We start from the raw sequence: 17,093 nt of genomic DNA, 5'->3' as shown, positions 1-17,093 counted from the left end.
ATAGACCGTTATACCACCTTGGTGAAAGCCAAGAGCTTGATTACTCGGGGAGTTTTCACTGATGAGAGGCGGGTCCAGATAAACCTGTTGAGAAAGTCTGTGATCGGGTGTAATGTGTGCAGGTAGACGGTGGGCAACAGTGTAGTGTTGGACTTGATGTTCAAGTGCTGCTGTGCGGCTTTGTGTTGGAACAGCATGGTGGAGAAGTGAGGTCAGTATTGTGGAATATTTAGCAGCAGGTGGGAGTGTTAGTTTGTGATTGTGATCTGAATTCTGTGTGGATTTGTTCGGGTCATGTCACGGTAAGACTTGTCCAAGGTTGATGTGTTCTGGTATTGGTTATTAATTAGGATGTGAAACGTTTTGTGTACAGATTTATTTTCTTTCATAGGATTATTCTGAGTTTTTCGTATATGTACAACTGTCTTGGTTTAACTGTGACAGATCTAAACCTCCTAATGTGAACATTTTCTGAAGTGGAATTATACTTCACCTATCTCCATGCTTGTTAATGTGGATGTCTGGCTTATGTAGAAAAGTTTCACCTCTATACATAAAGCTGAGATGTTAGCAATGTGATTTTAAGTTTGAACTAGTTCACCTTGATACAATATATCCTGTTAGACTGGAGCCCGCTGTAGCTGTAGGTAGTCCCACCTTCCGTTGATCACGGCCTGGACCATCTATATAATTACAAATGGAAAACACTCTGTTCTGGCCCAGTAATTGGTTAATCAGGAAATACGTTAATCTGGTCGATTTTACCGAGTGTATTACCATCTAGAATTTTAACAGGGTTTCACGTTACAGAGAAAGATCAGCTATTAATCAAACACAAGGAATTATGGATTACCTGTCTGACTGAATTACATTGCTATTAGTCCTGAGTCTATGGCTAAGGACTTATATTATTTGTATTCAAGGCACAGATAATCCATTATTCTGAGATTTGACTATTTTTTCTACACTCTTGATCAGGGCTTGATTTAGCAAGATAAACCATGCACTAGTGCAACGTATTATTCAAAAATGCAACCTAATATTTATGTCTTTATGCCCCAAGTACATATAAAACATTTCAATATTTGTGTCTGACTAACACTTCCTAAATCTTGTCCACACAACATAGATCTGTGAACACACTCAGTACCTCTAGGCTCTATTTACCATACCACATCACTAATTCCTGTGTTGTGTGTAATTTATGATACATGACACAGTCATCAGAGCTCTGAGATTGTACTTACTGTATTTGACGTAATAAGCGGCCCGCTCTAATAAGCGCCCACGGCGATATTTGCTAATATATTGGCTAGTGAACAATCCCAATTGGCACCCCTTCCGATTGATCAATGTACATAAGACTTATTTTTTCGTGAATAATACGCACACGTGTGTTATATGCACCCTTAATTATAGGCAATTAAATTCTGGAAAAATATATCTGTCGTACATAAACATTTCAGGCTGTCAGCATAAACCATGCAATTTATCTTTCAACTCTGTTTTTTTTTCACCAAAATAATATTCTAATAAGAGCCCCCTATTTCTAATTTTGAGAGCGCCCTGGGCGCTTATTACGTCGAATACTGTATTAGACAAGTTTATTCTTCTATGTTTCAATTTCAAAAAATTTATGGGACCAGGGTGCAACCTGGTTTTGTGTGATTGTATCAACATGCACCTGGTGCAAGTTAAATCAAGTTCCTTAAATAGAGCCCCACTGATATAAGTTTGGTATATTGCTGACTGGCACAAAATATCATTCACTCACTCTATGAATTTACCTGCATTTAACTTCACCTTTAATATTAAGTATTAAAGCCGCTTCTCACATATTGGTCCTATTATTAGTGGAATACAAGTCAAGTCTATAAACACAGGCCACACATTTGTTATTTTTCATTTCACGGGCCCACTGCCCCTACTGAAAAGCAGCTGGTAAAGGAATAAATTTATCATAAAATTATTTTTTTTAATTATGTCTCCCACTAGTTATATAGACCCTCTAATACAATATAAAATGTTATACATAAATTCCATGTCTACATCACTATCATTGATTCAAGAAGCCAGCTGCAGTTTTAACTCCACGGCAGAATGACATTCATATAAATACATAATATGTATTTTTTTTTTTTTTTTTTTATTTCAACAGACCTTGTGTGGAAAAGCTGGAATAAATCCGTGAATCATAAAATTAAAACTGTGTGGTCTTATAACTATAATTTGAGTTGGGAATTTAATAATTTCAATTGGGGAGGTTTTACAGTCATATCTTGCTGACTTGGGCTGAAAGTCGTTCTCTGAGCAAGTCTTAGTCTAAAGCTACTTCCCTATCGCCAGTATCTCAGTGTAGATTTCCCCACTGCAGGAGTACTGGTAGGCTAGCCAGTGAGCCGCGTAATGTGCATGAACCTGTACGTAACAATCAATCACTGACTCGGCTCTGTCTTTGTGGACCTGTAAAAGTATTTACCCAGCGTTTACACTGACTGAATGAGTTCTTTTCACTACTACCCGGTCCTACTTGTAAACGGGAGATAACCAGTCAGATAAATGATCAGGGGGCATCTCAAAATGTAGGAATCCATTTATAAGTTAAAAGGTAGTTAATTCTTCTAGACATACAAAAGTGTTGATTTGTGTTATGCAATGTCTATACTTCCGAGGATATTTTGGGAGGGGGGGTGTTCAAGTTATATTTTTCTTTTGAAAAGGGAGAATTTAAATTTTAGTGGTTGTTTTTAGACGCATGGACTAGAACTTTTTATCAACAACCAATACAAAGAACTCTTCTGAATGAGAGAAGATCTTAAATCAAACTTACAATCTTACTTTTACTTATATTTTTGGTAAATGGTGAGTTGAACTGGAGATTAATGACCCATTAGAAAGTATTGCTTTATGATCACAGTGACATACATACATGTGCGCGTGTGCGTGTGTGATGAGTGAGTGAGTGAGTGAGTGAGTTTGGTTTTGCACCACTTTTAGCAATATTCCAGCAATATCACCACGGGGGACACCAGAATTGAATTTCACACATTGTACCCATGTCGGGAATCGAACCCGGATCCTCGGCTTGACAAGCGAATACTTAAGCCACAAGGCTACCCGACCACCCCCTGACAGTGTTGATCGTTGCTAATACATGTAATATCAAATACTGTATTGCTGGTCCAGATTTGATTATTTCTCAGGCACTGGAATATCTTAGAGTGTGGCGTTAAACAACAAACAAACAACAAATAGACAAACAAAGATTTCAGTTACTCATTCCACTCTGTATGTCTAGTTTCTTATCTCTGTATATAAAAGCCTTTCTTATGGAAATATAGTCATAATCTGGTTATACCCTTGATATATATATGTTGCTTTGTTTTCATCAATAGTTTATGACCATTATAATTTCTGGATGTTAACTTCTTTTTTATGAGGACTACAATGAATGATGAATGAGTAAGTAAAAACTCCTCAACATTGTGTTCCTCATATTAAAGAGGGCGGTCGGGTAGCCTAGTGGTTAAAGCGTTCACTCGTCACTCCGAAGACCCGGGTTTGATTCCCTACATGGGTACGACGTGTGAAGCCCATTTCTGGTGTCCCTCGCCGTGATATTGCTGGAATATTATTAAAAGCAGCGTAAAACCATACTCACTCACTCATATTAAAGAAACTTACATCCATAAATTATCTTCCTTATGTGTAGCACTTCTAAATCTCTTTCAAAGACTTCATGATAATTTCATTATAAAGAATCTGCAATACAGCAGCAGTCAACTGAGTAGCTGGAATCACAATCCTTTATTTTAATTTTGACAGTTATGATATGCCCCCTAGATCTGATTCCCGCCTGGAGTGTTGTATGGTAATGGTGTTACCCATGTCTGGTGTGGACTGTAATTGAGGAATTAGTTGTTAATAGGAGAGTTAAGTATGCTTGAAGCCCAGACTTTGTTATATTTGGGGTCTAGAACTCATTTACCTGAGCCTTGCCCCAGGGGGGAGGGGGGGGGGTGGGGGGGGGGGGGAGAAACAGGAGGGGGTGCAGTGCTTGAGACTTGTGTACCCAGATATTGCATTCATAGGATAAGATTATTATACAATTTACATTACAAACAAACTGAAAATATGTGATTTGAAATAAATTGTATATTAATATTTGTATATTTTGTATTGATTGTTAAATGGTTGCTCCCTCGCCAGATTGTTAAATGGTTGCTCCCTCAGCAGAGTGTTAAATGGTTGCTCCCTCACCAGATTGTTAAATGGTTGCTCCCTCACCAGTTTGTTAAATGGTTGCTCCCTTGCCAGATTGTTAAATGGATGCTCCCTCGCCAGATTGTTAAATGGTTGCTCCCTCGCCAGATTGTTTAATGGTTGCTCCCTCACCAGATTGTTAAATGATTGACCACCTATGTGGTGTAATGGAGAGTAGAAGGTCTGGTTCAAATTCCCTGGCCACTTCATTCTAAAAGGCACCAACATATGATACTTGTTGTTACCCTGCCTGATGCATGGCCTTATGGGGATAAGACAAGGACTGGTCAACTCAAGTCTGGGTGAGGTATCCCTGTAAAACTGCTGCATGGTATCTGATCTGCCTGGCACTATAAACCAGTGTAAGTTTAGACTTATATACATGCTCTCATTCACACACACATGCACATCGCAAATATAAGTACAATAATTTTTAACGCCATGTTAAACCCCATTTCACCTCACCTCACCTGATGTGATTGACAACACAGGACTATGTCAAGCTTACAGACTGTTGTACAGTACGCAGTATTAACACAGGACCAATAAACAAGCTAACAGTCTGTTGTAAATCATGTGGCATTATGTATAAGCAGTGGGACATAAACGATAAAGTAATTAATGGCTTTCTAATGAGAAAAACATATTGACACAACCAGTAGTTGTATCAATGGTGTGGAGTTTCTCAACAGTACTGGAAGACATTGAGTAAATTGTTACAGGAATCAATTGTTGTCAGTGTTGGCAGATGTGTGATGTCATGGGTATATACCCGTGAAGATCCGGGGTAGAATAGGTCTTCAGCAACCCATGCTTGCCGTAAAAGGCGACTATGCTTGTCGTAAGAGTCGACTTATGGGATCGAGTGGTCAGGCTCGCTGACTTGGTTGATGCATGTCATCCATCCCGATTGTGTGGATCGATGCTCATGGTATTCGTCACTGGATTGTCTGGTCCAGACTCGATTATTTACAGACCGCCGTCATATAGCTGGAATATTGCTGAGTGCAGCGTTAAACAACAAACAAACCAACTTTGTTTCAGTAGACAAAAATAATAGCATATAGATTAAGGAAGAGAATTTAAGGTTGTCATCTTCTTTAGTGTGAGTAACACATCGTGTCGGAGTATATACTTACTCCTTGATCAGGTGACTCTTCATCATTTAGGAGATGGAGTAAGGAGTAAGTATATACTCTGATACATTGTATCCCTCATAATAAATAAGTTGACGTCCATAAATTCTCTTCCTAATGAGTAGCACTTTTCAATGCCATTCAAAGACTCAGCATATAGAATACAGTCAAGTCCCGTTAATCCGACATCGATGGTTGCATATGATTATGTCGGATTAACGAGTATGTCGGATAAACGAAATTTAGTAGTATCAACGTTCGTGATCGAAAATCGGACAACTACACGACAGATAAGGATTCAAACACGTAATAAAAAATATAAAATAAATATTCATATTGTTATGTTACATTGTTAGCGGAATATGTTTTCTAATCATGCAACCTCTAAAGTTTAACACAAAACAACTGTTACGGACTGTATGACCGATTCAAAATACTTTAAAAAGCATTGTCTGGAATGGAAGTCGCAACTTTGAAACTGGTACCCAAAGCTTAAGAAAGCTGCTTTCTAAGTGGCTAACGTCGACTTCCTGTTGGTCACTTCATCGGTAGGTCATAGTTCGCGAAAGGTTGTTCTGACGTGACTTGTAATGGGATGTCCTCGTCGATAGCGAGAACTTGTATCTGATTATAATAAGATTGAGGCAATCTAAGCATGTGGATTATCCTGTTTTCTTTATTTAAAGCAGTAATTGTTGATTGTTAAGCAAGTTTATCTCTGCAGCCGTTGTAATATGCAGATACCAGCCGATTCGTCTCGCATCAAAACACGGGCTGTGTACTCGCGGGCAGATGACCACGGAGTACACTGATCACTGTGTCGGATTAACAAGACTGATTAATAAGTGATTTCGGTAATTTGTTGCAAATTAGGTGTGTCGGAGTCGGAGTGCGAGATTGTCGGATTAACGGGACTAAATAGCACTGATTTAATCGGTTCCCATCATTAGTGTCGGATAAAGCCGATTGTCGGATTAACGAGTGTCGGATTAACGAGACTTGACTGTAGTTATGTGATTATTAGGACAATCATTATCACTTATGACTTTTAAAAACTTCACATGTTCATAACTGCTTGATGAAAGTTTCAAAAAGTAAAATCGGTTACTTTTGTGCAAACCAGTTTTTTTTAAATGTTTTTTCTTTTTTGTACAAATGCATTATGATGTTTTCTAGAATCTCATTGAAATCAGATCTTACTTCTCCCTACCCCTAAACAAAGATCTAAGGACAACCCATTAGGGGTCACATCAGACCTAGACCATCTAGATCTTTCAAAGACCATCAAAGTATGCGCAAGATCGTTCTGACTTGACCCCTAATGTGATGTCTTCAGATCTTTGTTTAGTGGTTGCGAGAACTAAGGTGTGATTTTAATGAGATTGATCATTATCACTTATGACTTTTCAAAACTTCACATGTTCATAACTGCTTGATGAAAGTTTAAAAAAGTAAAATCGGATACTTTTGTGCAAACCGTTTTTTTTTAAATGTTTTTTTCTTTTTTGTACAAATGCATGATGATGTTTTCTACAATCTCATTGGAATCAGATCTTACTTCTCCCTACCGCTAAACAAAGATCTAAGGACATCCCATTAGGGGTCACGTCAGACCTAGACCATCTAGATCTTTCAAAGACCAATCAAAGTATGCGCAAGATCATTCTGACGTGACCCCTAATGGGATGTCTTCAGATCTTTGTTTAGTGGTTGCGAGAACTAAGGTCTGATTTTAATGAGATTGATGTTTTCTATAGACTGTGATACTAGTCTATTCAAGATTCTAATTTCTGTCAACTCAGTGAGAATTATTTTGTTCTCTGTGATGTTAAGTGTAGTGGCGTCTCACAGTAACCATCATGGAGTGAGTGAGTTCAGATATAACGTCACATCAGCATTGTTTCAGCCAAAGACAGGAACAACATATGAAATTAAACAGAACATCATCAAAAGTTCTAAACTTCAGGGCAAGAGAAAGTAACATTACCCAATGTTTGGTGGTTAAGTATGAAACATTAACCAGAAAAGTTAATACGATGGATTTGATATGGATGTATGGGCGATACTAACATGCATCATATCAGTGGCCATCTCACAACAGGTCAGCCTCGTAACATTTTCATAATGTTTGAAATTTTTGGGTCAAATACACTTTGCATGTGTACAATTTCTTTAGCCTGGCAATTTATTGTAAAGAAATTACATGACACGGAGACTTGTTATGTTACTTTTTGTGAAATGACCTCCTCCGTGGTCTAGTGGTTGAGTGTCTGCCAGGAGAGTGGAAGGTCAAGGGTTCGATCCCCGGCCGTGTCATACCAAAAGATGTTAAAAGATAGTACTTGTTGTTACCCTGTCTGGGGCTAAAACAAGGACTGCCGGCTCGGAGTCAGTATATTGTGTCTGAGTGGGGTATTCATGTTTAACCGCGGCATGGTATCTCAGTGTGCTAGCACTATCAATCAGCATCAGTCCTGACTAGTATAAGCAGCCACACACACACTTGCATGCACATTGCTAAATAAGTGCAATAATCTTGGACGCGATGTTAAACCCCATTTCACCTCTCATCACCTTTTGTGAAATGCATCAAGTTTCATTCTTAATTTTTTATCTATAATTCTAATAATGTCATTGACCAGCTGCTGTAGCATTGTATAACCTGCCGTTACAAATAAAAGAGTGGTGTGAGTTTCATTGGTAGATTACAGGTGGTGAATTAACAGTGACATGTCCTGTATAACCCAACACACACTAACGAAATGAGCAACTGTGGTGTGAGTTTCATTGGTAGATTACAGGTGGTGAATTAACAATGCTGTGTCTCCCTAGTGAATAAATAAGCTTATATCCACTCCCCAGTCATTGAGAGCAGGGTGCTGGCTTACACAGCTGAATGCATTAGCAAGAACTCCATAGAAATCACGAGACTCCATTACTCCATTGAACACATTATAATGACATTCCTACGAAGCATGTACATTTCACTACAGTGCTCGGGCAAATCCAATCTATTTCAATGAGTTCATATCGAAATCTATTCGGATTTCATGTGGTAAATTTGTCGAGTGTGATACTGGATATTATACAATGTTAATTCACTGTGATATCGGCATGGCTGAATCCCCTGTGTTGAAATGGATTACGTTTGACATGGACGGAACAGTGTTGTGGGAGGGTGACATTTGAAATTGATTACTTGAAGTGACAGGCACACAATGCTACAAATAGTGTTGAAGGTAAGATGTACACAGACACAGGACTGTTTGTGTGACGGTGTTGTACTGATACCGTTAGTTGTGGGGAGACACTGTCAGAGAGTGCTGCAATACATGTACTTAGTGTGATTGATGAAGATTATTACGTGTGTGTGTTTCTAATGGTACATATTATGATTGTGTAATACATGGAATTTTGTTGTGATACTAGATCTCAATTGTGATACATAATAATTGCAATATATTGCCATTAATATTTTTAAGAATTTTTATGTTGCTGGAAGGCAAAAACAAATGAGATATATTTGGGTGGATGATTTGCAGACAGTAACAACACCTTACTCAGCTGCTAGGGGTGAAACGGTACATCTGTGTACCGGTACATCGTGAGTTTTCATGTGACGATACGATCCATGATACATATTTCTCTGTATCGATACAAGACGGTACACTTGCTGAAATAAATTACTGACTCATTTTTGTCAGGCAGATAAAGCAAAATGTGTTGTAATTAGGGTTTCCAGTTCACTACTAAAAATTAAGCCATTACAGACATGTGTCTACAGCTTGCTAATTTCCTTTTGAAATTGCTCCGAAATATTTCTTGTCAAGACGTTTTCGGTGGTTTGACATATATATGCGTATTCCGGGGATACTTATCATCGTTACCTATGTATCGTGACCATGCTGTAATGTTTCACCCCTGAAAGCTGTCGATTGACACAGTAGTTGTGATGATGACAGGAATGTTGGGAGATGCCTGAATGTGAGTGAGGTTTTACGCCGCCTTTAGCAATATTCCAGCAATATCACAGCAGGGGACACCAGAAATGGGCTTTACACATTGTACACATGTCGGAAATCGAACCAGGGTCTTTGGTGTGACGACAAACGCTTTAACCATCTGTCTTTTGATATTAAATATATGAACACAAGTCAAAAAACATTTTAAATTTTAAACTTTTTCAGTTTAAGATCACTTATCAGTAATAAACAGTGTCTGAGGGTGTGTGAGTGGCAGAGAGATTAGTGAAGTAATTTCATTGTGATGGTACCGATGACAAAGCATTGTAGCAATATATCATGGGTTGATCCTTAAGGAGATATATCGTTGGATAATACCATTTACCTATACACCAGAGTAATCAGTATTCACAGTATTGAAAAAAACAAGACAGTGGCCATAATGTAACAAAAAAACTGATCAGAAGCAGATCCATAATTTTGAAAAAGCAGGGTTTCACATAATACATAAATTGCAGAGGCCACAGTTGACATACCATGCTGTCTGAAATCAGTTGGGTGTATTATGTGATTGTAACATCTTCATGATATAAACGAAATCGCCCAAGTTTTGGATGATAAATTAAGATCTGGTGTGTGTGTGTGTGTGTGTGTGTGTGTGCGTGTGTGTACATATTCATTCAGTTCTGACAAGTACAGATTATTCCCTTACACTAAACTATGCAAACACTTATATCCATTTTACAGAGGGTGTTTATATAAGTTATCCTAGCTGTTTGCGTCTCACACCAAAGTCCGTTGAGTTAGCTCGCCACATACGTGAAGCCCAATTTTGTCTCGCTCTTGTCATATTGGTTGAATATCGCTCAAGTCCACTTAAACTATTCTCCAGTATAACGTCTATTTTGATAGATTATATTTAGATCTTATTAGGTAGATGTTAAGAGTCTTATCAATGCATTTAGGTAGGGGGTTTAGTTAAGGTGATAAGGGTTTCAACACCTGACGTCTACAGCCATAGAGTAACACTTGACAGATTAGGACAATACCACCAGGCTTAGAGTCACAACAATCTGACGACTCCTTTGCTGGGAAATTGATACTCAAAGTATTGATACTACACCATCATAGTCGTCTCGCCATTAAGTCATGATGTGTTATTATAGAATCTTACAACTCTGTATAAAGGTTATGGGTTAATTAAGCTGGTCAGCTAGTGGCACCTGGACTGATTCGATTCACCTGAATGAACTCCTTGGTGTGATTATATGAGGCCAGACATTTTTAATGCCTGGGCGTTTATTAGAGCGGGGCGCTTATTACGTCGAATACGGTAAGTGCAATAATCTTGGATGCGACGTTAAACCCCATTTCACCTCACCTTACAGTCTTGTTTTGTTATCATGTTCGTTTGTCTTTGGCAGAATAACGCCATACATTTTTTATTTTTCATTTCACGGTCGCGCCAACCCTACTGAAAAGCAGCTGGAAAAGAGATACATTAAACATAAAAATATTTATTTTTATTATGTCTCCAAATAGTAATATAGACCTTCTTATACAATATAAGATGTCATATATAAATTCTACGTCTATATCACTATTGGTTAAAGCGTTCGCTCGTCACGCCAAAGACCCGTGTTCAATTCCCGACATTGCTACAATGTGTGAAGCCCATTTCTGGTGTCCCCCAACTGCTGGAATATTGCTAAAAGCGGCGTAAAAGTGGCAAACCTACCTCACTCACTCACTCACTCACTCACTCACACTAGCAGGGCAGAATGACATTCATATTAATAAATAAATGATTGACCATGCTATTTATTTTTATTTAAATTTCGACCGACCTTGAGTGGAAAAGCTGCAATAAATCAATGAAACATTAAATTAAAAAAGTGTGGCCAAAGATAAATAAGTGCTTTTCAGTTATGGCTGAAATACTGCTGATGTGACTATAAATCTTAACTCACTCACTCACTCGCTTTTCAGTTATTCATTTCCACGTTTCATATGTGTCAGATAATCCAGCTTGTTTACAAGTATCACCTGAGGGTTACCCACTAGTCCCTGGAGAAGCCTTGTCTAGTTGTCCTGAATGAAAAGAGCATTTGTACATTAAGTCTTGGAAGGGGGCTCATGGTATTACTTCACAAGTATGGATAATCCATTATTTCAAGATTTCAGGATCAGATCCCATTTATGCCTTTAGTAGGTTAATGCTGCATTGGATCACTCTTTAAGGAAATATTCCTAAATGCTGGTAGTCTGCGATTGTGTGGAACCCTTGTGGCATGGTTCAGTGTGCAGGCTTTCAGTAAATGGCCATCATGATATTGATAAATACTACTGAACGCAAGACTTAACAAAAGCCTCCAAAATAACACTAAATCTGTGTATTTTAAATTATTGCTTGTTTATTATGAAAGTTGTACCCATAGGGTAGGCCTACTATTCTCAGTCAACAATCCTGTGCATTTCATGAGTTTACCAGAAAGTGTCTGTCTGTCTAGATTTGAACAATTGATGACCGCAAGAGCCCACGAAATGTGCAGTGATTAACAAAATCAACTTAGCGATTCCAAAGTTAATAATAAAAAAGGAATACGCAAACTTCCTAAATTCCTAAATTATGTTTTCCCCCTAATGTGAGGGGAGACATATCATTTTTGGCTTCGTTCCCATTGCCATCGGCTTTGGTGTTCCCATCATATTCCGGGCCATGACTGAAAACAGTTCAATGTGTTTCACCAAAATTTGCCATATGCATTGCTCATCAGATTAACTAGTGCCTTTTGCAATTTTAAAATTTTCAAAATATTGTTTTTTATGTTTCCATAGAAACAATCTCGACATAGTCTCAAATGAGGGTAGGGTTCCTTTCCGAGCCATAGCTTGGAAACTTGGCATATGCATTGCTCATCTGCTTCTCTGGTGCCTTTTGCTATTTTGAAATTTTTCAAAATTATATTTTTGAATATTTCCATGAAAACAATTTTGACATTCTCAAATGAGGGTAGAGTTCATTTCCCGGCCATAACTCAATGCAGACCATCCTCCATTTTTCTATGAAACTGCACATATGCATTGGTTATCAGTTTAACTAGTGCCTTTTGCTATTTGGAAATTTGTTAAACAACATTTTTATGTTTTCATGGAAACAATTTTGACTTAATTTAGGGTTTGTTTGAGTGCCATATCTTGAAAACATCAGCTTCACTGGTGCATTTTGCTATTTTTCTAAATTTGATTTTGTTTTGTTTCCATGAAAACAATTTGGACTTAGTCTAAAGTAACTCTAGGTGTTGTTTCCAAGCCATAACTCTCAAACTTATGAATTGTTTTGTAGGAAACAATAGTAAAAACACATTCTAGTTTCAACTGCTTTTCTTGCTGACACGCTAAATTCCAAAAGGGCATGTAAAATCTGTATGGATACACCATGGTACACCCATTTATCTCCTGAATGATGATGTTTTTGAATGATGAGAATCTTGACAATGAAACTTTTTTTCTAATATACCATCTCCCAACGGAACAAGTGTATGGGCAAGATAACTTACTATTGTTTGTTTGTGTGTTGTGAATTTAGGATGCATTGGTTGGATATTTGTAAATATTGCTTAAGCAGTTATCACTCGTAGATACTTTAATTTCTTTCCTCTTGTAAATTTTCGCCGCTGTAAAATAAATAACATTGACAGGGAGACTGTCCCGGAGTTGAATGCATGACAAACTCTGTTGCCGGATACTACACAACTGATTTACTCAGGGCACGGTTCTTGCAACATTCAGAATAGTCTTGCAAGACTTATAAAAAGACCATGCTTGCCGTAAATGGCGATTATGTTTGTCGTAAATGGCGACTATGTTTGTCGTAAATGGCGACTATGTTTGTAGTAAGGGTGGTCTGTGGCTCGCTGACTTGGTTGATGCATGTCATCGTATCCCAGTTGCGTAGATTGATGCTCATGATGTCAATCACTGGATTGTCTGGTCCAGACTCCATTATTTACAGACTGCATTATATACCTGGAATATTGCTGAGTGTGGTGTTAAGCAACAAACAAACAAAACAAAAAAATAAGATGATGGGGAGCGTTTCAAACCGAGGTACACAATAAGTGAAGACACAAAACAGCTTTATTTACCAGATGCTTTTGAAGACTGCAAATGAGAAGTAATGTTTTATGTAATTTTTCTGTTTTGCAGAGGCGTCGGACCAGTGTAGGGCGAACAATGGAGGTGGACAGTGACCTACAATGTCCGATATGTCTTGAGTTGTTCAGCTATCCCATAATCCTCCCCTGCTCTCACATCCTGTGCCGATCCCCGTGTGCGGAGAATCTGTTTGACTATGACTTTATCCGCTGCCCCGTGTGTCGTGACAACTGCTACATCAGTGGAGGCATATCAAGTCTGCCAAGAGTTATCACCCTTGAGAACATCATCGACAAGTACAAGGCGGAACGCCGCAAGGATCTGGAAGAACAAGAAGCCCTTGCCATCAGCTCGGAAACTTCATCTGATGGGATTTTGTGCCAGCTGTGTGAGATTTCCCCCCGACTTGCGAAGAAGTCCTGTTTAGACTGCAATGCATCATACTGCTCAAACTGTCTCCGTTTGTCACATCCAAACCGGGAACCGTTCACAGATCATGAACTAATTGAACCAAGGAAGGAGCTTCGGTCAGCTTTAGTGTTGTGTTCTGAACATGGAGAAGCTCTGAGCTTGTTCTGTCATCAGTGTCGGCGGCCATTTTGTCTGGCATGTGATGAAGCAGAGCTTCACGTTGACCACCCTACTGTCTCCATTGAAGAGGGATACGCAAAACTGAAAGTAAGTACATCAGTGTTTTTGTACCGAGTCAGTTTGATGTTTTTAGAAAAATAATTTCTTTTGAAACAGTAAAATATTTTGAAACAAAATATCCTACTTTTCACCAACATCCCAGCACCCCCGCCCCTCCCAGGATAGTAAATGGCTAGTCCCTTAAATGTAGATCTATATGCATTAATATAACATGACCTGTGGAATTGATTTGACCAGCACATTGTCTGTGTGGAAAAGGGAGCTTGAAGCATTGTTCCATGTATGAAATATGGATATGAAGTAGGGCTGGGATGGGCCATTCAGTTACTCAGGTCAGGTGGTCCTGACCGGGTACCCGCAGTACTACCCAGACTCGTGGTTAGTCACATGATATATTGTTTAATGACAAAAACTCACTATAGATCTATGGTAATGTAGCGGCCATAACATTTTTAGTCCTGTGATGGGATTCGAACCACGGACCTTCTGATTCAAGGTAAGGATGTCATCTGTTAGATGACTCCACGCCCTGCTACATACTCCCCCGTCAACAGAAGGCACGTCCTGGGCCCCATAGTAGGGTACTGAGGCTTATTTTGCTCAAATTTAATATGAACGTGCTCAGACCCACGTTGGGCAACCAATGTAGTGGCAATAGGATTTCTGAGTCCCATGATGGGATTCGAACCACGGATATTCTGATCAGAGGTTGGACGCCTTGTCCACATGACCAAAGAGGTTAACCCTGTCAGCAAGCTGACAATGTCATCTGTGGGATGACTCCTCGCCCTGCTACAGTAACACTACAAGTTGCTAATGTCCGCATTTCTTTCTGACAATGCACGTATTCCTCTTGACTTGTACATGTTTGTCAAATTGAGTAATGATGAGGCTTCAGTCAACTTCAGTGTACGCATGATCTGAGCGTTTGATACTTGTATCTATATACTTTTTGCTAGGGTTGTGGTAAAACAATTCCTTATCAGACATTTTGTTCCCAACTCTTGAGACCTATAGTGTGTATTGGGTTGGGTCGGGTAGTAGGGGGTCAGATACCTGGGTAGTAAATTTGGTCTCGTACCAGCAATATGAAGTAATATGTTGTTGTATCTCAGCTGAACCTGAAGGAGAGTCTGGACAGACTGACCGACAGCCAGTGCAAGATGATGACCAGTCTAAAGTTGCAGCAGGATCACCTCAAGGACATGCAGGTACATTACGTATGGATCACCTCAAGGACATGCAGGTACATTATGTAAAGATCGCCTCAAGGACATGCAGATAGATACATTATGTATAGATCACCTCAAGGACATGCAGGTACATTACATATAGATAACCTCAAGGACATGCAGGTACATTACATATAGATAACCTCAAGGACATGCAGGTACATTACATATAGATCACCTCAAGGACATGCAGATACATCATATATAGATCTCAAGGACATGTAGATACATTATATATAGATCACCTCAAGGACATGCAGGTACATCATATATAGATCACCTCAAGGACATGCAGGTACATTACATATAGATCATCTCAAGGACTATATATATCTATAGGTCACCTCAATGACATGCAGGTATACGATGTATAGATCACCTCAAGGACATGCAGGTACATTGTGTATAGTTCAATCTCAAGGACATGCAGGTACATCATATATAGATCACCTCAAGGACATGCAGGTACATTATGTATAGATCATCTCAAGGACTATATATATCTATAGGTCACCTCAAGGACATGCAGGTACATCATATATTGATCACCTCAAGGACATGCAGGTACATCATATATTGATCACCTCAAGGACATGCAGGTACATAACATACAGATCACCTTGCCGAGCTAGGCTGGAATTCCTGGGCTGGATCGTAATGCCACCAGTGGCTATTACGAGTTATGTCCCTTCTATGCCTCTCCTATAGACTAATCAGATTCCACCTCTTGTATTTCTTGCATTTGCTTCAAACAAAATGGTGGCACCCAGTCCAGACAATCTGATCAATAATCAAGATCTATATTGTCTTACATCACCAAGTGCATGAAATCACTTGAACACCTTGCTTAAAGTCATGAAAAGATTTGGAAAATATCTGTTGAAATTAGTATGACAGCTTACGAACAGGATTTTGATTTGATTGTGTGATTCTGATTGGACTATGCATAGACTCGTTAGTCCAGTCAAAATCTAACTCCATAATACCAGCCTAGTGGAAACTGGACTTTTGTAGTCAGTTAACTCTCTTGCCTCAGGAAGATGCCCGATGAAAGCATTTTATGTCTGTTGACAAACAATGACACGGAACAACAAAATTAATAAAGAATTTGTTTTTGCCTCCAGCTGCTGGTGGACCGGAAGCGAGATGAGATCAACATGCAGTGTGACTCTCTGCTGGCGGAGGTAGAAAACAAGCGCAGCTTCTTCCTGGCCGACCTCGAGAACGAGGAGCGTGTCAGACAGAACACCGTGGAGGAGGTCATTAAGCTGTTTGAGAAGATCCTGGGCTCTTCCCAGAGTCTTCAGACTTACACTGAGGACATCCTGAAGCGGGACCCTGCTTCCTTCCTGGAGGTGAGACTATAGACTGACACTAATAGGGCCGTCCTCCACCTGGGTACCAGCATCGGTGCCCGCGGTATATGTCCATTCTCACCTTACATTAAAATACTAGCTTCTGGTTGGTTAAGGAGCGAGCAATTATTTTCATAACACACCTTAGGTAACTTGCTTATCTTACATAGTATTATTGAGCTGAAATGAACCGATGTTTATCCAAATGCATTGGGTAAAGGGAAGTAACTTGGTTTGTTTGCATTGTCTATAAGCTGTCAAAATGCCTGAATAAAAGCTTTTAGCTCGGTCAAATTTTGAATATATATTATGGGTCTGTATGAATGAAAGTCAGTG

At 39.0% G+C, this 17,093-nt stretch overlaps 1 protein-coding gene across 6 annotated transcripts in view; it reads left to right on the top strand.

Moving 5' to 3' along the window:
• LOC124118018 (E3 ubiquitin-protein ligase Midline-1-like) overlaps positions 1–17,093 on the top strand; it is a 48,176-nt gene that overhangs the window by 19,697 nt on the left and 11,386 nt on the right. For 3 of the 6 annotated variants that reach the window (XM_046480055.2, XM_046480052.2, XM_046480049.2), the window contains 3 exons: positions 13,571–14,197; positions 15,286–15,381; positions 16,527–16,757. In XM_046480055.2, coding sequence (XP_046336011.1) covers positions 13,598–14,197; positions 15,286–15,381; positions 16,527–16,757 — 927 coding nt within the window. In that variant the 5' untranslated portion in view covers positions 13,571–13,597. The other 3 variants (XM_046480054.2, XM_048402821.1, XM_046480053.2) reach the window with 3 other exon arrangements.

This window comes from Haliotis rufescens, unplaced genomic scaffold (assembly GCF_023055435.1).
Source record: "Haliotis rufescens isolate VD_foot unplaced genomic scaffold, xgHalRufe1.0.p SCAF_29, whole genome shotgun sequence".
NCBI lineage: Eukaryota > Metazoa > Mollusca > Gastropoda > Lepetellida > Haliotidae > Haliotis > Haliotis rufescens.
The sequence above is the reverse complement of the archived record's forward strand: the minus strand, read 5'-3'. Positions and strand labels throughout refer to the sequence as shown.